This window comes from Thunnus maccoyii, chromosome 2 (assembly GCF_910596095.1).
Source record: "Thunnus maccoyii chromosome 2, fThuMac1.1, whole genome shotgun sequence".
NCBI classification, from domain to species: domain Eukaryota; kingdom Metazoa; phylum Chordata; class Actinopteri; order Scombriformes; family Scombridae; genus Thunnus; species Thunnus maccoyii.
This window is the reverse complement of record NC_056534.1, coordinates 19,609,490-19,635,075: the sequence shown is the minus strand read 5'-3', so window position 1 is coordinate 19,635,075 and position 25,586 is coordinate 19,609,490. Positions and strand designations below refer to the sequence as shown.

The 25,586-nt window shown below is 39.6% G+C and overlaps 1 protein-coding gene across 2 annotated transcripts in view; it reads left to right on the top strand.

The window, feature by feature from the left end:
* Nucleotides 1-575: 575 nt before the first annotated feature.
* klhl5 (kelch-like family member 5) overlaps nt 576-25,586 on the top strand; it is a 53,359-nt gene continuing 28,348 nt past the window's right edge. The window contains exons 1-2 of one of the 2 annotated variants that reach the window (XM_042433275.1): nt 576-2,485; nt 2,863-2,926. In XM_042433275.1, coding sequence (XP_042289209.1) covers nt 2,410-2,485; nt 2,863-2,926 — 140 coding nt within the window. In that variant the 5' untranslated portion in view covers nt 576-2,409. Of the gene's footprint in view, nt 2,486-2,862; nt 2,927-25,294; nt 25,361-25,586 lie in introns of those variants that run through there. The other variant, XM_042433247.1, reaches the window with a different exon arrangement.

Here is a 25,586-nt window from a genome sequence, read left to right as displayed (position 1 = left end):
ACACAAATAGGTGGCAGTTTAACAGAATTATTTAATCAGGTAATCTTGTTGAGATCAAGATCTCTTTTGTAGGTGAGACCTGAGTACAGCAGAAAGAAAGAAAACAAACATAACCAGGTATAATAAAAGGACAAAGACATACAGTACAACCCACATAGCGATAAACAAAGGCATATACGGAATAAGAAACAATAACAGACATCACTAAATAAAATCAGCCAATGGGATTATATGGAAGTGCTTTGCATTCACCAAAGGAAAAAAAAATTGGAGGCTGTATCTTGTAATTAAGACTTTATGAAAAGTTTTCATAATTACGAGATTGTTTTCTCATAATTTTGAGATCTGGATCTTATAATTATGAGGTAGTTTTTATATGAGGTACTTTACACATAATTATAAAATAGTTTTCTCGTAATTCTGAGATGAATTATTATATTAATTATTAGATTGTTTTCTTGTAATTATGAGATTGTGTTTTGTAATTATGACAAAATTATGGGAAAACTCATCCAAATCTCATAATTATGAGATTTGGATGAGTTTTCTCATTAGTCATAATTATGAGACACGGAAGTTGTAATTACAAGATAAGGCCTCTCTTTTTTTTTCCTGCGGTGAATGCAAACACACTTCTGTAGACATTCAAGTTTTCAAATGATTATCATCATAATTTTCACAAACTTTATTATAATTATGAGATGCTAAGTCATAAATCTAATAATCATGAAAAAGTTTCTCATAATTATGAGAAAGGTTCTTATGATTATGAGATAATGTGTGATAATTATGAGGGGAAAAAAACTAAAAAACTAAGAAGGTGGATTTAACTTAGAAGTGGCATTAATGGGCTTCCATATATCTCCATTAATTAACATTACTGCACGTATAGAGCTGAAAGGTGTTTTTGTTGCTGCTGGAGTGGGAATGACCTTTCTGTTTATCTTTACATTCTACTCCGTTCTGGAAAAAAAATGTATTTTTTTTCTTTGTACTGTTTGACTTGATCTCTGTTGGGTGTTTAGTATAGCTCAGATTATACAGTTGGGTGCCTGAGAACCACTTATCTTGGCAGGCCTGGGACGAGGACACACACACACAGACAGAGGCTCAGACAAACACACGTACTCAAACACACAAACACACTGATGAGCATGGCTGGCAGGTAGAGCCTTATCTCAACTCCACAGCGGCTTGCCTCTCTCGGGGCTCAGTCGGCAGCTTATCAGGATGGAAGCAGCCAAAAGTCACTCCCAAAAAATTCACTTTCTGTGCTTTTATGTCCAATCAAAGCTGTTTGACACTTCGAGCATTTTCCAAATATTTTGAGTGTATGGCTGAAATATATTTACTACCATACGACTTGTGATTGTTGACAGAATTGTCTACAAAAGCAGTGTATATATGTGTGAGGAGATGCTTCTGTCAGCAAGTGTCTACCCCGTTGAGGTGTCCTTGAGCAAGACACTCTCCCTCCCAGCTCTGTGGGAATGGGAGACCAATAACATACCACCATTATCTGTAATGCTTTATTATATGGGTCTGCAGATTCAGAATTATCTCTCTGGGGAAAACAACGTAAATTAAACAGTGTTCAACTGGTAAACCTCCAATTAATTGCTAAAGAGTATTTTAGTCAAACCATTGCAGGACAACTGAATGCAAAACTATGAAATGTGTTTACAGTTAAGCCCACAATGAATAAATAGTGGATGCATACTGTATTTGCTTTTTTCCCCTTAATTAGAAACAAATTATTTTTCTTAGGAAATGTCTGAAGGATTATTAAGAAAACATTCAGAAATTACAGGCCTGTAAAATAACATTTATTGGAAGGAATGTCACTTGGCTGTAGAGTTGAAATGGTAGAAAGAATATTGAAATTGATGTTTGATTAATCTGCTTTTTTTCAACATTTTCCAGCTCCAGCATCACCAGTTTGAGGATTTGCTGCTTTTCTTAGTTTTATATTCTGTAAATTTGAATAGCTCTGGGGTTTTGGACTGACAGTTTAGACAAAATAAGGGCATTTTTTGTCACTATTTTCTTTTTGTCATAGTAATGTCTAGTCCAGTTTATTTTGCCCTTTCTGCCTCAGTCGTTGCCATTTTCCACCTGTCCACTAGATCCCCCCGGACTTTCTAAACTGATTCCTGCACCCTTCTGCTCACTTGTTCCTCTTTCCCTAATCAACTCTGCCTTCTCACCTGTCTCTCATTCTGCCTAATCACCCAGCCTGTATAATGTACCTGCCCACTAACCATTGTCCTCTGAAATTCATCAACGTTACTTCATGCCTTTGTGTTCTAGCCACCAAATCCTGTATTCTGCATCCTAAACCTGTTTACCTGCTCTTGTCCTGTGTCCTGTCACCCTGTACCTGATTTTTCTGCTGGATATGTGCTAGATATGTTTTTGACCTGCCTGTCTGCCTTGTCCTCTGGACTTGTTTTGCCTGTTTGGACTGCCTTTTCGTTGCCAACCTGTAAGCCTATTTTTGAACATTGAACACAGTGACACCAAAATGCCTGTCATGATCTTGGCATTTGATGATTTAAATTTTACTTTTTTAAATTAAAATCAAACAGACTTTGTTCACTTGTGTATGATAGTTTAATGTCACTTCCTCCTTTACTGTGATGTGTAGCCTACAAAAAAATATATATAAAAAAGGTGGAAAAACAGAAATTTTATCTGCTTCGATAAATTTTATGCTCAGTATGTTATCTCACAGCAGCACGACTTCACACAGATAGTGCAAGCTGTAGCTTAGAAGATAAGAGGGTGGTGAAACCAATGATCAAATTTTTTTTTTTATTGGCTGCAGTGATACAATAAAATTGAGTGTTTCATATTTTTCAGGGGACCAGCTGGAATCCCCTCCAGGATCCTCGAGCTTCCCTGAAACCTGGTTTGGAAACCACTGGTATGGACTCGCCTCTGCTGTTGTTTGTGTGTATGATTAGTAAACTCCTGTGATCCTGCTGTGTTCGCTTACAAACCAGCCCAAACATGAAAAATAAAGCTTCCTTGTAGTTCTTTACGGCATTGCTGAGTTAAGGTGCCTCCTCTATGCCAGAAATCAGATAAGTCATAATTTCAGTTGATTGGGCAGAAGCTCCAGCAGATGGACTTGGAAGCTTTTATGCAAAACCGAGCTGAAAATGTCTAGAGAGAGCTGAGCCAAGAGAAAAAAAACAGATGTTCAAACACACTGGATTCAGGATACTATACCCCCTGATTTATTGTCTTTCCAGCAGCAGGGCCTAAGTAAGAGGATGTCCGTTACCCACACTTGCAGTCTTGAGAACTTGAGTGCGCATTCATTGTGTGTCCCACGTCTGAAATGTACCGACACACACAACACTTAGCCCACACTTGATGCACACTTCTCCGAATACCGTTTTGTAGCGTTATACAGAGCCAAGTATATCAAGACGTGGATGCAGACAAAATGGCGGACACGGGGGTATACATCTTGGACCTCTGCCTCCGCAGTTGACAGAAAACCACATGACCACTGCAGCGGAAGTTGGTCCCTGTTTCGTTTATGCGTGAACATCTGCATAGCACATGTGCGTAGTCCGCTTGTGGCAGAAAAGACGAGAAGGCGGGAGGACTTTACAGCGGTAAAATATACAGAATCTATTAAGGATCTTATAAAATGTTTGCTGGCTTTTCTAAGGTTTTATTCAATGTTGTCTATCAAACTTTAATATATTGAAGGATCCAGCAAGCATAGGTATATCAATATGGAGAAAACATATTTGAAAATGTCAATTGGCTCCAAGTATTTAATGTTAGCAATTTTTGTCTTGTTGTTGCAGCTCATGTAAACACTTTTTAAAAATATGTGTAAATGAATCCTAAGTTTAAATTAGTTTAAAATGGATACCATACTGTTGATTATAACCCCTTTTGAATCACATTACATTAGCTCTCTAATTGGCAGCAGGGGTTAGCTGCTTGGATGCTCAGTCAAGCTAACGCCTAACGTTAACTTGCAGTGTAGCACGCAGTTGACGTTAGCCTAATGATTACCACAACTAACCATCTGTAGTGTAGGGTCTGACTTCATCACTGTGCCAGTATCACCTCATATTATAGGCTATGTGAGTGTTACTGGTTGAAGTCACTTTAAAATGACAATCTAGAATGACCCATTTAAAATTAAAAAATAAAAATAAAATGTTTTCCAGATGCACCTATCCATAATTTATACAAGGAATTTAGCTTGGTGGTCGCATTGGTGTACATTTAAAGATGGAAAGAGACAAACACAATATATAAACCAATAAAAACCCTACATATACAAACATATATATATATATATATATATACACACACACACACATAAATATGAGAATCGGTAGAGGAAAAGGTGAGATCAGAAACATACAGAATATAGTTATTGCACTGTAAATAACTTGTAAAGTAAAATAAATGAATAAATGGCTAACTGTGAGTTGTAGTGATGTGTGGTAATAACAGGAGCGGGAAGGGGGGAAGACGCGGTGTAGTGGTGATTAACCAGTCTGGAACCTCCTTCCAGTGGGGAGTGCCTGGAAGATGTGATGAGCTGAATGGGAAGTGTGAGGAAAATTCTGCATTTCACTATGATTGTAACATTTAGAAGTAAGTGAAGTTCTGGCCTGTTATGATAAAGCATGAATAGTTTAGGGACCTGTGATTGTTAAACTTGTTATATGTTGTGAAATGTATCTGAGTTACAGCAATGGAACATTTCTGAAAGGAAGACCATTGAGTGAACCGTGTGTCTGTCCATCTGTGGTGCAGGTCAACAAGTGCTTATCTCAGATTTAAGCTCAGAGATCTTTCATTGGAAAGAGAAAGCTTGTAACGTCAAAAGAAGAGACATTGTTATACAGGTCCTATGCTGATGTGAAAGGCTGTTTTGCAACACCTACACATACCCTCAGATTTGTCACACTATTAAAAAAAGTTTTAAGATCCTCTTTCCAGAGAGACTTCTCTACCACTGCATGACTCTCATATGAGTCCTCTCTCCATGTACATGCGTGAGGAATAAAGACTTGTATTCACAGACATCTGAGTCAATACATTAATCGAGGTCCTGAGGAGATCATTTTTCCCTGACAAGGGTCAAAGTTTTTCACCATTCTTCTTGACCTGGAGGTGTAGACGTCCTGAAGGATGGGCAGGTCGCAACCTATGATCCTCTCTGCTTTTCTGATGACCTGTTGAGTCTGGACCTTATCCTGCACCATGGCAGACCCATACCAGACAGCTATTGAGGAGGAGAGGATGGACTCTATAGCAGTGTAACACTGGACCATCATTGTCATTGACAGGTTGGATTTCCTCAGTTGCCTGAGGATCATTTTCTCTTTGTTTTGACTGATAACAGGGAAATTTCCAATACAATTTTTTTATCTTTAAATTTTTTTTTTTTTTTTTCCATTATTGACTAACTGCTATGCTATGGTCCTTGCTGATGTTCTTCAGTGTAAACTTGGGTAATACTTTCAATTAGTCATTTTTTGGAGGTTTAAATTGCTGGGGTCAATTTGACCCTAAACATAAAAGATTATGTTTATTTTAACATAATAGCCGGGTTAATTTTGATTTTGGCAAAAGGATGTGATAAAAGTGCCAAGGGTCACCGTCTTTCATCAGTGGCTCACAGGGTCTTCCAGTTAGGCATAGCCTATTCATATTGTTTAATAAATAAATTTGATTTGCATTGCATAAAACATTGCATAAAACATATAAACGAACTGGCAACTTTTTATAGACTTATTGAATTAACTTTATATCGGCACATTTTTAAAATCTGTACTTCGCAATTTAAAATATAAAACTTGACCGCGTCAATTGACTTTTAAAATATATTTTTAATGAATAAACATGAGCTACTTCACGGGGAAAAAACTGCAAGAAAAAGACCAACTGCCGCTGCTAAGGTCACATGATTTCCCGTCAACTGTGAGACGGAGGTCCAAGATGTCTCCCTCTGTGTCCGCCATTTTATCTGCTGTTAGGTACTCTTTAGTGTATTCCACAATTCACCACGATAATTGTGCAATACTAGTCCAGTAGTTGGTGGTAGTGTGCCAATTGGCTGGTTTTAGGACCATAAATAATCAACTGACAAGAAGTTCATAAGTCTCTCTTTGGCAGGAATACCCTGATCACATTCACACCGGGAAGCTGCCCAGTAAAACCACAGTCTGACCTGTTGGCCACTGAGCAGCTCCACTGGAGCACTTGGGGTTAAAGTCCTTGTTCAAGGTTACCTCAGTGGTGATAAGATTTATTGCCAGATTGATTTATTGCCAGTCTGGGGATTGAACCAATGACATCCTGGTCACAAACTTGCTTCTCTAACCTTAACCTGCCATATTCTCATCTAACTCTCGACAACAAAACAAATATATTTCCCCAAACATCAAACCACACCACATAAACACAATGCAGTTCAGTTCAAGCAGTGAACCTTTGTAGTGTGTCATTTCCTTTTTCCATTACTTCTTTTAAATTTTCTGTTGATGTTTAAGGTCCCCAGGTGATTAATCCTAATGTTCTGGTAACTCAGTAACCCAGTGACTTTTCCTCAAGTGTCACTATCTACAAAACCTTCTTTTTGCCCAAAGATGTCAAAATTTATTGCACACCACCAAATTTCATACCTAAAATAAATCCCCCCCTTGACATTTACTCTAACAGCCTCAAGACAACCTTTTTTTTACAACTCTACAAGCTGCAAAGAATGTAAAAATATCACGATATTGATTGTTTGGTACAAACTCTTATGGGCTATAATGAACTCTGCAGCCTGGAGGGACTGCTGGGAGATTTTGACATTTAGATTTGTTTATAGCAAATATCCACTCTGGAGTTTTGGTATACTTTGGGACTGTTTTTAATCATTCGGTCCAATCAAACAAGTTATGTTCTAATCTGTTCTGTAGTGCAGTCTGAAGCAACTGTCTCATATAGTTAACTGTGCACATCTATCACTTCATTTGTTACTAATGCTGCAGTCAGAAGCTCTGATGATGAACACAACAGTGCAGCACAAATGCTGACTGTGTGTATAACTGAGTCAGAGAGTGAGAAGATGTGTGTCCCTATCAGCACTTAACTTTTCTTCGAGACCCAGTGATTTGCTGAATATGATGATCATTAACCATACATTCTGTCAGACACGCTGACAGTCTGCGGTGTCACCACAGACAGAAATCCCTTGAGAGATCCTGTATGTGGGCTATTTCTGGAGTTCTGCATTACTGCAGGATCTGATGTAGAGCGTTTAGAGATTGAATGTAACAGCATGACGAGATTAGGGATTTAGGTACAAGAGGGGATATTTAAGAACAGGCTACGCTCCACAGGCTCACCACAGGTTATGGTTGTATTTCAGACATTAGATGCTTTATGTTTGATCTTCCCCATCATGTCCTCTGCTGTGATGTCTGAACTTAATCCCTGGATCTGCTTTAAATGGACACAGTGATGTTCTCAGATGGGTTAAGGCATCAATAGCAACAGAAGAGCATTTTGAAATCCCCTTCATCCTCTACATGCTCCTCTACAAAAGATGTCAAGCAGGTTTGTTTTGAGTTTTTAGGACAGTTTATTGAGGGTTTTTCTAAACCCAACAACTTTGTTATAACAGGTTTGACTTCTAATTCATTAGAAAGAAATTGCAGGACATAATGTGGAGGAGAGTGCAAACCATATTTAACTTCATCCCCTGTTAAGTGTTTTTAGTCATTTAAAAAGTGTGCTGTGTGACTGGGATGTTTTGTGGTGTGAAACTTATGGAAGACATGATACTTGCTTGATTTCTCAGATGTGGGCTTTATCTTTCATATAATTTCTAAGGTATTGTTTCTATTGTTAATTCTAAGCTTTCATTTAATATGTATTGCCCAATTTGTTGGTCCTGTTTTCAGGTGCATCATTTATGGTCAGCTTTTTAACTGATTGATTGTATCAGCATTTTATTTAGAGGCCAGGCAGCTAGTTAGTTAGTTTGTGTGTTAGTGTTATTACTGTTGTGCCAGAATGTCTTTTGAAATGTTGTCTGCGGTGACTCTTTTGTTATTTCTCACTGTGAATGGGCGACCAAGCTAGTTTCTCCTCTGGGGAATAATAAAATTATCCAATCTAATCTGAACTTGCTCAGTTTGTGTTGCATATAATAATTTTTCAATTATAAAACTGAATGAAGTTCAACATGCAAATGAGACAAAAAGGATCTTTCTCTGGAGCCTTTTCTGCCTACATACCTGTGTCAAATATTCATCCAATATCTTGAATCTCAGAAAGCACGTCTCACCTCTGCCAACTTTTTCACCATATTACTGCTACAAACCCCAACATGGTCATGATAATTGCAGGTTAAGTAAACTTTATTTACATAAACTATATACTTTATATATGGGACCAGTATCTAACAATGGAAAAAGTAAAGCCTGCACACTGACTCCATATAAATGTATTTAGATGAACAGAATCTGTGATCTTTGTCACATCTGTTTCCATTTTCTGCCACCTGATGACAGGTGTTTAACCATCCAACCCATTTAGAGTGAAAAGCAGTTCATATTGATTTGTTTTTTCTTTTCATTGATGCCGTTTTCCAATAGCCATAACATGCACCTTCAACAGTACACATGACAAAATAAGTTCAAAGGTCCACTAAACAGCTTTTGGAGCTTTCAACCGCAAATCGAGCCTGCTCAGATGTCTTCACATGACATGGTTGCACATGGGAGGGAGATCATAACTCCTGTCTCTGTTTAAAGACGGTCTTTGGCCTTTGATCTTTCTCTTGCCGTCTGCCCACCACTGGTTGATTACTTTCATTTCCAGTCAATGCTGTGACTGGTTTTGGTCTGGTGTACAGGGGTGCAATGCAAGAAGAGCATGATATTAAAGCAGAATTTTGGTAGTTTTACATGCAGTATATTGAAATTAGAATCAAAATCCACATGCTTTTTGAGACACTTGAATTTCTGGTTATGTGGATATGACTTAGCACAAACGCTTAATAGTTAAAAGTGTTTTATTGGTCACAACTCACGTCAGATTTTACTGTTCTGTAAGGAAAAAACTGCTTGCAGGCAGGGTTGTTCACAGTCAGCTGATGGTATCTGCTTCCTGTGTTTATTCAGACTTTTGCACAGGGTCCTGCTCTGATGTACAGAAGACTTTTTCTTTCTGTTTTTGAATGTCACACACCACTCCAGTTTTTTTTTCTTCTCTTTCTGGAATTCTCGTCCAGGATTCAAGACGAGCACAGACTACAGTACAAATATTTGTACTGTATCTAATACTATCTGTATCTGTAATTTATACTGGGTCACATAAAATAGTAGTTGTTCACAAATCTAGTTTCCCCAGCTGCAGGACAGATAATTAACACTTTCTTAGTTTGAACGTTAACTTTTTGTACAGACTGATGGCATCAGCTTTAGATTTTGATATGATGATGTACAACAAGTAAGAAAATACCTCCTCTTTTACAAGCCTCTTGTGGTAAACAATGCATATTTTAAAGGAGCTAATTGTATGTTCATTAACAGTGTGTCAATTTTGAAATGATGAGCAGCACTTGCAAGATGCCAAAGAGTTAAAGGAAAGACAAACAGGGGAGAAATATGAGTAGTGAGCATGATTTTCCATTAAAAACAGAGCAGCAGGAGGAGGAGGAAGAGGGAGAGCATGGTGATTTAGTGCTGTGTCAGCACTAAGGCGTCGTCTGGCTCCCCAGAGAAGAAGCCACTGTGAGGCTTTATGACTCTTTATGGTGAAATTACGATGTTTCACAAAGAGATTATCATTATGAGCAAACCTTCAAAGGTGATCAAGGTTTCCAGACGTATCCTCCTTGTGCTCTAAACTGTCTGTCTGTCTGTCTGTCTGCATCCCAGCGCTCTGAATACAGTACGTCCTTCCACTCTTTCTCTTCCCTTCCTCACCGTTGTGTTTACTAAAAGAAAAAAGGGAAGGGCTTATTTTGCTGTCTCTCTCAGAATTTCAAGGTTGTCAGAGTCAGCCACATCTTTGTTCGAGTGTGTGTGGCGCTTTGCACTTTCAAAGGATGGTACACACTTAAGTGGGTTAAAGTGGGGGTGAGTTGACAGGGAGCTCAGAGCCATCATGGTGCTGCATCTCTTTTGTATCCATTTATGTTTCACCTTCTCCCTCCCTCTCCTCTCTCCTCCACCGTAACCTTTTCTAGTGAGAAAATGCCATGTCAATAAAAGCTTTTTAACATGAGGAAAAATCAATGTGCTCCAATTGCACCTTTTCGTTTTCAAGCGTGCCTGCCAAACAAAAGTGTGGTTCTATTTCCGTACAAGGGTGCAATGCAAGAAAGCATGATATTAAAGCAGAATTTTGGTAGTTTATATTGAAATTAGAATCAAAATCAACATTCTTTTTGAGACACTTGAATTTCTGGTGATGTGGATATGACTTAGCACAAACGCTTAACACTTAAAAGTGCTTTATTGGTCGCAACTCTTGTCGTCAAATTTTACTGTCCTGTAAGGAAAACACTGCTTGCAGGCAGGGTTGCAATAAAAATGCACAATAAAAATGTATTATAAAAACACAAAGCACATTAACATAAAAGCTCAGTCACAAACATGATAAATAGCTTTATCATATACCCACATCAGCTGGTAAGACCAGACAATGAATCTCACAGTGAATCAATCAATTCTTCTCAGAAAGTTTTTATTTCTCCTAAGATAGTTGGTAATATTTTCACTTCATATCAGAGTTGAGATGGAAATACAGCCCTGCATCCGTTATTCTAAACACAAAGTCATAACCATCCAGTGCTATATTTGTGGGATCTGTACTTATTTAGACTTGATTTTTGACTCATATGAGGATCTCACAACATACATTTTAACCTGACTTTATCTGATGTTATCAACACTTTCAAACTACAAAATCAAGGAATAATACAGAGGACATACCGATATAAATCAAATTCTCAGTGAATAACAATCATTTATTGATATATCTACATTAATGATGGATCAAGTGACTATGACTACTAGAGGATTTTCATCTGACTCTGCAGTTCCCCTCAGCTCTACAGAGCACAAAATTACATCTTCTGCTCCTCCCTCATTAAGAAATCCAGAATCTATCAATATGCAAATATTGTTAATTTCCAAAGTTTACCAGCTACACACAAGATGTCTCCTCCTTCACTGTAATTTTCAGCGAGTGTGCAGTGGAAGTTTTCACATCACACTTCTGTAATGGTGCCCTTACACCAAATGACTTTTCAAGTGATTTAACTGTTGCAGACAAATTTCCAATGTCGGAATAAAATCATGAGAGTTTTGATGGAATTGTGGCATGCTCCCATCATCTTGATTGTTTGGTGTAAGGTGGTCATAAAACTCAGTCCAAGCTGTCTTAAGTCAGTCTTGCTTCGTTTTGGTGTACTGATAAAATCAAACATGTTTAATATTATCGGAAGTTTTTAGTCTTGGCTCATGGAAATAGTGAAGTTCAATGACGTGAATATTGTCAACAACCAATAGGCGCGCTCTCACCAGCACCAAATAGGAAGCAGCAAACCAAGTAGATAGTAAACATGGCACAAGAATGTGAACAAGTTCTCTCAATTCTCTTGGACTGTGGAAAAGGAGGAGAAATTGGTGGAGTTGTGGATTGAACAAGAGTGCTTTGTTGACGTGTCCTTCCATTTGTATCACAATAGAGTGGAGAAGTGTCCACATTCTGCGGTGTTTTCTCTTTTTCTTTTTGGCTGGTTTTTCAGAACAAACCACAGCACACACAGGGGCAGCTGTGGCCAAAAGCTGCTTCTGCTTCTGCTCTATTGTTCCAACAGTTTTTTTTTTCTTGTAACTTTCCACCAGGATCAGGATGGGAAATAATCTCAAAAGGAATCTAGCTGTAGTCTTGCAAATAATGACCCTGCAAGATCCCCAGTCAAAATCTTGTAGTCTGTGACTAAAAACTAAAAACACTAAAGTGACTTGCGACATATTGTCTGTAGATGTGAGAGGGTGTCAGACTTTAGTGTTTTAAACGTCTTTTCAAGATCTTTTCAAAGTCTTGTAGTGTATGGTAGGAATTAGTTGCATACTGGACCACAATTTACTCCAAACTAGCTGTGTAGTCCCAAATCATGCTCACAGGTACACGCCTTTAAACTCAAATTTTCGAAGTGCACAAAGAAACTTTCCACTTTCAGCAGATCAATGTGAAAACAGCTTTCTAGTGTCAAACTCTGCACATAAATCATTCTGCACAGTGAAGCTCAAACATCCACTTGAGGAAACAAGAAGAAAAACATTTTTGTGGCTGGAAGTTGGGCTTTAAAGTTTATCTTTACACCAATTCACTGAAATAATGTCAATTTTTAAGCCTGTTTAGTTTATCAGGCAGAATGAAAACCTTTTACCATACATTCATTCAGCTTTGAAAATAAAAACAAAACACCACTTCAGTGTTGGGTAGTGAGCTTAAAACTATATCTCAAGCATCCAGGGGTTGAGTGATTTGACATAAAATTCCTCTACAGCCTGAAATGAATCAATTTTTGTAGATTAAATGGGCAAAGACATTCTGCTGGAAACAATGTTAGTCTGAGTGGTCCGCCTTACTGCAGGTTATATAGAGGAATTTATAGATTTGTTTGTGCATGTGTATGAATTATTTGTGCTACGATAAACCTGCTATTTATAGAGCTTTTCAACCATATTCTGTAAGAGCTTGCTTGTATATCGTGTTGTATTTCTAAAGCTGGCTATTCTTGTCACATCTTGTAGAATAAAATGGGCCTTCGATCTAATGTTGTAATGCAAATCAACAGGCACAAACTTTAGACACACACGCGCCGTTTCTCATGCATGAGAGCAGATTTTTATTTTTGGAATTTTATTTTAGGATAATGTTATTCATGAGAAAAGGAGCAAGCAGATATTTCTGGAGGAAGCTGGCTGGTAGATTTGACATGTCAATGACAAAGGCTTTTCTTAAATTTTCTGTACACTCAGGTTTTGTGCTTAAATTAAATATTTAAATGAAAGCAGGTTAATTGCAGCATTTGATTGTTAATTTGAATGTTTTTTCTTTTGCACGGATAAATCTAATCATACATCAGTGAGAAAATTCAGGTCATTATGGCATTGATTAACATTTTATCACCCATCTGCAGACTCTCTTCTGACACATCCTACATACTCTCTTCTGTCATCCTGTGATTTCATTCATTCTCTCACTCTCTCAATAAAGCAGATGCATGCTAAAAGCTCCCTTGTGCGAAAATATGAAGCACTGAAGGCCAGTTATGAATTGATAAGCTGCAGTGTCAGCGTCCTCTAAATGCTCCCCTTCCAGTAATTATCCCACCTACCTCTGATTAATGCTTAGTCACTCTGTCCGACAAGTCCTCCTGCCGGCTCCCTCTCTCCTCCTCCTCCTCCTTAAAACCACCTCTGTTCACTCATTCTTATTCTGAGTCTGTTTCATTTGGTCTTGTTCCTTTTTATCCTGCCACAAACTCACTTTTGGCTATTTGAAGGCGGAGAGCCCATTTTAAACAGCTGTAATGACAGTGGCCTGAGCAGAATACAATAAAAGTAAGAAACCACCTCCTGTTTAGACTGCCACTGCATTCCAGGAGACATTTTGTCATTTAATTAGTTGGTTTTCTTTCCTGTCAGTCTTTGTTTCAGTCAGTGATTTTCTACATCTCGTTGTTCTGGTTTACTGAGACTTTTTCTCTCTGTATGAAGGTTGTCACTGCAAATATATCTAAAAGGAAGCCGTTGCTCTTTTAATCTTAAAGCGACTGAAAGCATTTTAGAGACCAGCACTTTGGTCCAAACTGAAATATCACAACAACTGTTGGAAAGACATTCATGGATCTAAGATGATGTATCCTCATGACGTTAGTGATCCTCTGACTTTTCTCTTGTGCCACCATGAGGTTGACATTTTTGGTTTTGTGTTAAAAAAAAAAATATATCAACAACTATTGGGTGCTTTTCCATGAAAATTAGTACAGACATTTAAGGTCCTTTACCACTAGTGCTGTCATCAAGTCAAAACTATTTCTTATAAAAATATGTTCATTATTTTTTAGGGAACATTAAAAAAACACAAACACAGCACTTTTAAAATACTGTAATAACAATAACCACAGTTGCATGGACACAAACCATTAGTCTTTACACTGAAAAAAAAATCAGCACATGGTTCAAAATCTTATGGAAAACACCATTATAAAATCTCATTCTCTCCTAGTTTAGTGTGTTTTGCCATTTTTCTCAACCACAAATCATGTGTAGGTACATAATCCATTTTCCACATTCATAAGATTGACTTTTTTGCAATTACCATTCCAAACAAAACAGCAATTTTTTCCATACTTACTGGTCAAAGTTAAGGAGCTTGTTACTCCAAGGATGGCTGTAAGAGGATCAGATTCCCAATGCTTCCTGAAAGCCTCGGAGAAACGATGAAAGATGCTTTTCCAATATGTGTACAGTTGACTGCATGACCAGAAAGAATGACCTAAATTACTGACCACAGACTTACCTCGATTACAAACAGGTGATACATTAGGAAAATCAAGTCAAAATTTTAATTTGTCCAATACCTGTTATTAGTGATAATTAGTGATAATGATAATTAGGAACACTAAGTTTGTGAAGGTGGTAAACAACATCAGCATGTTAGCATGTAGCTCAAAGTACATTCTCACAGAGGTGGTAGCATGGCTGTTTAGACGCTGTCTTGTTACTTTAAAGGTGCAGTGTGTAGAATTTAGTGGTATCTAGCAGAACAGACTTGGCAGAAATGGTATTTAATAATCATAAGTATGTTTTAATTAGTGTATAATCATCTGAAAATAAGAACTGTTGTTTTTGTTACCTTAGAATGAGTACTTCATATCTACATAGGGGAACGGGTCCTCTTCCACAGAGCCTGCCATGTTGCACCTGTGTTTCTACAGTAGCCCATAACGGACAAACCAAACATTGGCTCTAGAGAGGGCCTTTCACATTTTACGCAAGTTCCACAGCCACCACAGGTTCTCCTACATGCTTGGAAGGGGAGGGGAAGGGTATTCAGTTGGCTGCAATCTGCAACCTCACCACTAGATGCCACTAAATCTTACACACTGGTCCTTTTTGAATAAGGACATTTTCATACATATATACAGTATTTGGTTATCTGAAATCTGTGCCATACAGATGTAATAATTCTGAGAGTGATACAAGGACTGGAGGTAATTAAAGATTCATCCATTTGTGATGAAGGTGTGTCGGGGAAGGTCCGGCTGCCTCCATCTTCACACTCGCTGCTTCTTTTCCCGTCCATCTATGTCTCTTTCTTTTTTTCCCTTAGAATGGTCAAAACAAAACACAGAGGCATTGAAGTATCGCTTTCAAACACTCACACGAAGTGAGGAATCGATTTACAATTGATCAAGTGTTGACCGGCTGACAAATTACTTTAAGACTGTGACTCATGCACCATGATTAGTTTCAGATTGGACTAACATGCAGGTACAGAAGCAGCCAGAATTGGACTACGCCTTTAACCACTATAATATTCATTGATCGCCTTTTAATTGTCCTCTTTCACCTCTCGTATTCAATCTCTCTGTTCTATTCTCTCCATGCCTCTCTGTTGTCTCATAGGTTTATAGATCAATGATCGGTGGGGGGTAAGGTGACCTTCATCAGATCGACCAATCCAAGAGCTAGCTGGATGAGACTACAAAGCTGCCTCATCCAAAGGCTAAAAATGCTACTAGGGCAGTATATGTATTTCTTTCTCACCAAGAACAGAACAGACTAAAGAATACTGTAGCGGCTCTGTATGTGTGCATGTGAAGGTGTGTGTTTCACACCTGGGGACAGATTGTGGGGTTATACCAGCTGATTGAGAAAAAAATATGTCCTTTATTGTTTTGACCACAGCTGCATTCAGGACAAATTGGTTTCTATCTCCACTGGGGTAAAATGAAGGTGAAGTTAAGGCTTGGGTGAGGCCTGTACTCATTATGCTTATAATGAAAGCCTCCAGGGAGTGAATGTAAATAAATAAAAAAGCCCCAAAAGTAACATAAACCAACTATTTATGTGTGCATGCTAGTGTGTGTGTCTAAAAGAGGGAGACAGAGAGGTTTTCAAGATGCCAAAATTACGGTGGCTAATGAACCTTAACAAAGTGCATCTGAAAGCTGGATTAATCCATATTTTATATTCACAATGGATCCTATGACTACTCCTAAAGTGAAAAGGTTCACTGGTAGTGATGAACTCATAAGGAATCATCACCTGACTCTGAATTTGTGCTAAAAGGACAGGGAATATTGGATTTAAGCTATGAGAAACATGACTCCAAATATATGTTAATGTTGCTCTGATGGAAGTGTAACTAGGCAGTTTGCTAACACATTCACCATATCAGCCTTTATAAGGTAATAAAATGTCAGTGTTGTGTTTCCAGCTGGTCTGCTGCTCCAAAGTGGCTGAGAAGTTAGTTACAGCATGAGAAGATAAACACCATATCTGTCCATTAAATATGAAGCCACTGGTTAGGTTAGCTTAGCTTAGCACAAAGACTGGAAACAGGGGGAAATGGCTAGCTTGGCTCTGTCTATAAATTAGCAAGTCTAAAGCTGATTTATTACAGAAACATGCTGTATCACATTTGTTTAATGTCAAAGTCTCTCTTGATCCATATCAAGTTGTCAATCATCCTAATTAAAAATATTTCACTTAATTAGTGAATCTCTCTCATGTAGTCAGGAGAATGTCAAAATGTAACCACAAAGTAAAACCCAAACACATTTTTCCACAGAGATTTGATGTGTGATTACTTATATTTCATTTCTACTTGAATGAAACTTTAGTTTCTTTGTTCTCGATGTGTGACAGTGAATGTTTCAAGGCTTTTAGACCAACGTATGACCTCAAATAATTTATCACAGTATCAAGGGACTGTCAGAACCAACCTAGCAGCCTCTCTCTCTCTCTCTCTCTCTCTCTCTCTCTCTCTCTCTCTCTCTCTCTCTCTCTCACTTCTTGTGACACACTCTCATTTCTATGGGAGCGATGGGCTGTGATTGGCTTGTGGCTTCAGGGCAGAGTAAATTATTAAGGCTTGCTCTTTAGTTGGCCGTAAATGCGTTCTCTCTCGCTCTCTCTGTCTCTCTTTCCATTTCTCTCTCATTCTCATGTTTTCTACTTCCTCTTCCCTTCTCCCTAAACAGTCTGCCCGTTCAGGAAGAGAGGGAACAGGAAAAAGAAGCAGCAGCTGATGCATGGAAAAACAGAAAATAACAGAGAGACAAATGTGGTTTGTAGTGATGGGCAGATATGAAAAAAGAATGTCAGCAGGGAAATGGGGGAAAAAAGAGCTTTGGAGCATTGGAGAGAGGGGGGAGTGACAGAGGAGAGAGCACTGATGAATTGCACAGCAAGCACTTTGCTATCCTCCACCTGCCACCTGCCCTGCACTGAGAGCTGACTGCATCACGCAAGAGCAAACACACACACCTGCTGTACACCTAAGAATAGAGGCTATTCGCTGGTGTGTGTATGTGTATACTGTATGTGTATCTGCCAGCAAACTACACTAAAGAGGGACCAGTTGAGTGTTGCTGTCATTGAGAGCTGTTAAAGTGCCGAACAGGTGAAGGCAGAGAGAAAGAGGAGGAGGAGAGACAGTTACTGACAGAGAAAGAGAGGAGAAAGAAGAAATAGAGCTGTTTTCATTTCCATCAATAATTCAGGATGTGTATTATCTCCTGTTGTGTGCAGCTGCAAACTTCATGCCTCAGCGATTTTTAACAGCGGCAAACAACCCTACATGTGCCCATGAGTGCGCGCACACACACACACACACACACACACACACACACATACACACAACAAGGAGAATTAGAGATTGTTTGTGTCATTTTGCAAGCAAATGTGTAATTTACGTAAATATGAAATTCTTGCTGTGAGAATTTCTGACCACAGAGGAGTAGTGGTTTGATTATCAGTGTTTATCTGTTGGTGTCTGAATCTTTCACCTACTTAGCACTAATAAAATTGCTGTGCCATAAAATATAATTGCATCATCTTATCTTCTGCGTTTCTCCTCTCCTGTGTATGACTTTCATCTTTAAAGCTGCTGTAATCAGTATTTTTATATTAACGATGGATCAAAAGACTAAAGCTGTAACTTAAAATGACAAACCTACAGAGAATTATTACCCGAAATCTCCTTTTTCCCTCAGCTCTACTGAGCTTTTGAGTCTCTTTCAGGTCATTGTTTTAATGCCCTGCAAATTTACTGCTTCAGTTCACTCTCACCGCTCTCATCAGCCTTGTTTCCAGCAGAAAAAAAGCTCTGACAAGCTCTGAAAAACCAACCGTACACTACCTACTCAGCACCAAACAGCACAGGACAAAGTAAGCAATGAGCTGGTAAACGTAGTGAAGCATTTAGTAGCTAAAGAACCAGATATTTCCCTCAGGAGCTCAAAGGAGCTAAAAAGTGAGTGAATATTAGACTTGCATTCATCATGTGGACAAAAACACGACTCCAAATTAATACAAAAGTTGCTCCATGCGTACCAGATGTGTAAACGGGTCACTGTTTGCTTACAACATTCAACTTTATCAGGTGATATATCAGTGTTGTATTTATAGCTTGTCATGGTGTGCAGTCTGCTTATATAGTGCATCTAAAAATAACAGATGTTGGCCAAAGTATTCTGGAAATTTAGAAATACATTTGAAAAATTAAAATTATGAAAAGTAAATCAAGGATTGGAAAAACAAATTAAAGAAATCATATGTATATTATGTTGACAGTAGCTGTACAAAGATGAGTCTTGACACAGGATTTAAAATGGCAGTAGATGGGGGAGAAAGACTTGACCACCTTTAACCTTTGACTGGTCATGTGGATGGTGATAACTGATTACAACGGTCTGGAGGTGGAATCCATGCAATGCTTTAAAACAAATATGGTAAAAGAATATTAAAACTGACTCACTGGCAACTAGTGAGGGGAAACCAGTACATGGAAGTTTTTATTTCTCTTCTTGGCATCAGTGAGTAAACTTGTGGCTGCCTTTTGGATGAGCTGCAGGAGGAACAAGGATACTTATTCTTTAGCAGTATAATGTCCTGATTCAGTGTTGTACATCTTACTTCAGGAATTAACCCTCAGAGACCTGTGGGGGCGTCTGCGCCCTTGGCTGAGACGACATTACTGTCTTTCAGAGGCTGCAGCAGGCTCAGTTAAGAAGTGAAGATACTGGTATCATGTGAAACTAGACAACCTAGGGCATCCACTGGTTGCATGTCATGCTACTTTGTCGGGAAGGGGACTAAAAAACACTCCAAACTCTCACCTCTAGATATCTGGAAGAAAATGGGTTCTCCAGCTACCTACAAGTCTCCCCTTCACAGACGTGCCCACTTTATGCTAATCCCATGCAGTTTTTTGCATGCAGTATAAATGTGTTATTTTTGCCTATTCTAAAAATGGTGTATTTGAATATTTCTGCATACTGGGGTCCCTAAACAGTCTTGGAATTGCATAAATTGGGTATGACTGGAAAGCTGAGACTCTTGTGGATTCAATGAGCCCAGTTGTACTCATGTGTGATGATGTTAGTCCCCATAGAAGCCATGAGACCATTTTTTGAAACTTGACCTCACTGTATAAAATGACCTATTGTGACCTCTAGGATAATCACAGCCTCATGAAACTTTACAACCACAAACTAGAGACCTAGAGCATTCAGAGGATGTATTTCCTAGGTATACTGACAATAACAAGGTTTCTGAGCAATTTCCAGAAGAGAAGTGTTCACCATCCAATTGCCAAAAATACAATTCTTACAGAAATCACCGCATGAATTTTTCTGTGGTGTTCCTCAAGGTCTTGGTGTTTTAATGTAGTATTTTGAAGGGATTTCTGACCATTTTTATAATTCCCGAGTGGTCAAAAATGGTTAAATTTTGCATCAAATCTGATTAACAAATGGTATCAACTAAAAAATTTTCTGCTACAACTTATGAGACATAGTCGAACATGGGAATGGCCATTGTATACTTCCATCATAAAGTTCTAAGCTCTTATACACTCTAAACTTTCAATATTTGAATAGGTGCCTAACCAAAACACAATGTTTATTACAGATTTATGACTAGAAAAACTTGACACACAGTGCTGAGCTGCATCTCTAATTAATCTTCGGGTTCCCAGCTTTCAGATGATGTATACCACTTCAATGTCACATTTACTGTTGACCTGTTATTTCCCCCTAAACATCCTCCGCCCCCCCCCCCCCCCCCCCCCTAAAAAAAAAGACAAAAATTGGGTGTGTAGTGGGTCTCTAAGGGTTAATAGAATTACTGAGCATGATTTTCATGCTGCATGAATATTGTTGGATTCAATCAGGTTGTCATCATTCTATTTGCTGCTGCTGCTGCTGGAGGGCGCAGTGCGATTTATTGGGAGGTCATATAATCTCATAACATCTGCTCATAAACTCCTGTTTGTCCTGCAGCAGCAGAATTTAATGTCAGAGTTGAACAGGTATGCGCACCAAGACTAAATGTCGAACCCCCCCCCCCTCCCCTCGGCCCCTCACAGATCAACGGCTGCTTCTGCTCCCAAAAGATGTATATGTGGGTGTGTGTTTGGGTGAGAGCTGATATAACAAGGAGTTTGATTAGATTGGATGACAGCTAATGCTTTTCAGCAGCGGCTGCCTGCTCCCATCATCACCATCATCATCATCCTCCTCATACTCTGGAATTGCTAAATAGATGCACAGCTCAACAAATGTGGTTAAATCTGGCAGTTTGTGTTCTCTATTCTGCTTCCCTGCTTTTCTCCTCACTCCATTCTCTTGGGCAATTAGGGGAACCAGAGCCGACAAGCCAGACCACAGCCATTGTGTGTACGCCTGTGTGTGTATGTGTGTGCGCGTGCGTGCGTGTGTACCCAGGTGATGTGCTTTAAAGGCAAAAAGGGAGAAACTATTTTCTCTTCCCACAGCAACAGGCATGGATCAAAGTAATTGGACAGTTTGGTTCACACTTGGCCAGTGCAAAGCCTTGTGTGGATATGTGTGTGTGTGTGTGTTGTGTGTTTTCTCTGCCTCCTAGACCTGGTGGCAAAATACTTACATATGGCACGCAGCCATTTAACTACACCCACATGCACATACACACCCAATAACATCTTTTTCTTGCTACATTTGTGTTGAATAAAACATGGCAGTAAAAGTGTGTCAAAGTCTTGCTCAGTGCAGGGAGAGCAAGATGGTAGGTTTGTGCTCTAATATAAGATCAGATAGAAAGTGTGTGTATGTGTGTATAGTATGTGCCTCCCTCTGTCAGTGCAAGGCATAGATGTAATTGTGGGCAGTTTGGGTGTTTTGATCCTTGCACGCGGTGTTCCCATTTCTCGAATCACACGGGCTTTCTATCTCCATCTCTCTGCTTCTGTCTGTCTGTCTGTCTCTATCTTCCTCCCACTCATTACTAATCTACCCCTCTACTCTACATTACTCGCACACACAAGACACACCGAATTAACGCAGGCCTTCCACTTACAGTAGATCCATCTCTTAAAGGAGGGGAGGATATCAAAAGAAATGAGAGAACAAGAGTAATGGATGGGAGAAGAGTGGAGGAGGAAATTAGTAAATGGACAGGGGAAGTTGTTACAGGAGGTGATCAAAAGAGGAATAGAAAAGAGAGGAGAGAGACGAGCTGCTCCGCTGATCAGCGGGCTGAGACACCGCTCGCTCTGATTCTTGCGAGATTGAATCCCCCCTCATGAACTTTACTGCATTTATTCTGTCCGATAACAACACACTAATGTCTTGAGGCGGGGGAGCAGTGAAGTGAGGCATCTAAATTTGCTGATGGACTGATGTCGAGTTTCTTTCATTCTTTCATCTCTGCTGTTAGTTACTTTTTCGGGAAACTGGGACAACATAGTCCGTGTGGAGCTAAAACACACTCCCTGAATGCAGATGGAGCTCAACACATACACACACACACACACACACATACATGGACCACAGAGAATGTAATCCTTGATCTGTGTGGTTCTGCTACTCACTGATGTGATGGAGGATAAGAGGGAAATTACCAGCTGAAGGTGGTCTGCGTTTTATTCAGATTAGACACACACACACACACACACACAAGCTCAAACCTCAGGTCTCCTTCCAGCCTGCAAGCCTTCTCGCATGTGTGAAATTAATTTTCTGTCCAATAATATTGAATATTGTGCCTCCACATCAATTTAATTGCAATCACACACACATAAACACACACACACACACACACATAAACACACATACTCTCTCGCTCATGTGTTGTAAGGAGCCGGTATGTCAATGTGGAGAGGTAATTATTTGCTTGGCCAGTCTGAGCCTGCTGTGAGTCTCAAGGACGGACTCGCCTGCAGCAACAGTACCAACCAACACTGCGATTACACAACGGAAACAGGCAGTGAGTGCGCGTTGTGTGTTTTTGTCTGTGTGATGTACAGACCGTGACTTGAATGAAAGTGTGTCCTTGTGAGGTTTTTTTGTGTGTGTGTATGAGTGTGTATGCAGGCAGAATGTAAAGTGTATAGTAGAATGTATAGTATGGTTCGTAATTGTTAGAAATATGTGTGTGTGTGTGTGTGTGCATATGCAGGCGTTTGCACACAAGTCATGATGCTTGTGAGTCTATATAGAACAATGGCTTTGTCGTTACCCTGCAGGGACCATTCACTTCAGGGAACCATAGACACAGTCCAACCATTACATACATACACACACACACACACACACACACACACACACACACACACACACACACACACACACACTCTATTGTGGGTCCGTGCATGAAGGAATGGGGAGCAGGAAATTGAGGTTGGGAGTGAGATTGGGGAGAGTGTGGGTGGGAGGAAAAATTGAGCACAGTGTAGGGAGGAAAGAGAAGACAGAGAGGAGGAAGGGAGAGGAAGGAAAGAAAGACAGAGAGAGAGAGATTGGAAGAAGCCCATTGGAGGACGAACATCAGTCATAAGAGATGAGCTGATCATCACAGCCAGTCCAGACGGATAATGTTTCACTTTCTGGCCTCATAAAATCTTTTACGACAGCTCTCCCCAGATGACTGCTACCTGTTTTTATTTGGCTCTGTATTTGTATTTGTGTGTGTGTGTAGTTGTATGCATACAGAGTGCAAATACACACATATATATATATATAATGTGTGTGTGTGTGTGTGTCCGAATGGGATGGCACGAGTGCTCAAGCTCGTGTGCACGCTTGGTTGCACGTGTAAATACGCATATACAGGATGATTATCCAGTGTGAAGTGTATGCGAATGGGATTTCAAGGTGTCATTTTTACATGTGGGTGTGTTTGTGGTTATATGTGTGTTTATGTGTGTGTGTGTCCAGAGTGCTGTACAGCTGTAAAGCTGCACCAGAGAGTTTTAAATGATAGCCCTGGACTACCACAGCCAGGAGACCAATAACAGTAGGCGGCTCAAGGAGGCTCCTGCCAAGTGACCAATGATTGGATCCAACTGGAGGAGACCAGAGCTGAATGGCACATCGTTCCTCAGCTTCATTCCCCCTCCGAGCCCCATTCCCAGTAACAGCATTTCCATCGTGAGTGTTACAGAAATGCATTGGTTTACTCTCTGGGTTTTTAGTTGTTTTTCTTTAGAGTCAGTGTTTGTGGTTTAATAGGAGAGATTGTGGGTAGAAATTTAAAATGCAGGCTTATGAATTTATACAAATAACCTTTTAATACAGGAGCTCTTAAACTCAAACAGCACATGAGTGAAATGTAAAATCCATTATCTTTCCTGAGAACGCAGGCTGATGTAAACATATTACCACTCTCGTCAGGTAGGGACCCACCAGGAACAGGGAACGTGGCCAGATTTTGGCTGCCGATGCAGACTTTATGCTCAGAGAAGAATTTAAACAGGCGATCAATATGCATGACAGGTACGCATCTCCCCCAAGTGAATAATTTAATTGTAGTTTTAACAAAAAGGGAGATGAACTTCCACACACCAGAGTCTACACAGTCTGTTTAATACATTCACAATCTTTCGGTCATTCTTCAGGCATATTAATCATGTCAGAGTTGATCTAAAAAAATCTCTCTCTGACCTTTTTTTTTGTCCAGATCTCCTCCTCCTGTGCAGCGAAAGCTAAAGCTCAATGCCCTGACAATTATGTTCACTAATTCATTTTCAGGGGGCGGATGGTCTTTCCCGTGTAGTCAGTGAGTCCAGTTTTATTAGTCATATGTAGGTTAACAAAGGGTCAACAGTATAATGAAATGTGTTGGATGAGAAAACAGGTCAGCAATAAGAGCACTAGTCTACACAAGATACAAGAAAATGTCAACAATATATGTGTTAAAACTCCTGATTGAAAATCTTTTTACCTATGTTTGACTGTGAAAAATGAATGTGTTGTGGCACTGTGCACAGTTGCCACACGAGTAGTTTCCATCTTTCATAGGTGATGACAAATTCTACACTAATCCAAACCATTAAAACCCATTTAGATGTGTGTAACTGTGTGGTTCACTGGGAAATCTTGTTCTTGACTCATCTGCTCTGACACTATTTCCTTTAATGATACTGCTGCTTGTTTTCATGCCTCCTTGCAGCAGCAACTTGTGTGTGTGAGCGTATTGACTTTGTAGTATTGATCAGATAGAGCAGTGGGGTGTTCCTGCACGTAGTCGTCAGTACATCCTTAAAGTGAAGAAAAAGCCTTCGGTTTCTCAGAATCTGGCAAACCACAGCAGTAAAACTTAAATCGGTCGGACTCATCTGCTCCGTTCAGTCATCTATTTATGGAAAAAATTATTCTCGGGGACTGGCTGTTAGTCTGCAGGGCCAATTTATGAGTAACACATCTCCCACGTGCGTAATTCACAAAATGACCTCAGCTGTTTGACTTATTGATTTTTGCTAGAGTGGGGCTCCTAAAGCATCCCTCGCCTCCTGTTGGTGGGACTCCATCCAGAACGCACTGTGTTCCGGCTCCGTGGCTCCACCACATCCTGTGGTCGTCCTGGGGTTACTGCAGAAGGTGAGGAAGGTTCTAGCTGGTTGCTCTGCTGGGTACCTCCAGCGCCTGGATGGGATGGCTCCCATAGGACCTGATCCTACTGATCATTGTCCATGAATAACTGCTGCATTGCAGATGGAGGGAGGAGACAGGAGGAGAAGGAAAAGGTAGACAGGAAGGAAGAGTTAATGGGTGGAGAAGAAGCAGGAAAAGAGGAATAAAGAGGTGTGTGCGTGTGTTTGTGTGCACATGTGGAGATAATTTTCATATTCAAGGACACTCGGGTCCCTCACAGTGGTGATTCGAAGTAGCGTTTGCAATTTTCTCTTTTCAATATCTGCTCAAACAATCAGCTCGTCTGCTTATTGCAGCCAGGTCTCTAAACAGAGCGTGATGGTTTGGAGGCAATAAGACGGAGAGAAACTGAGAGAGGTGTTGAGAGGAGAGTGGA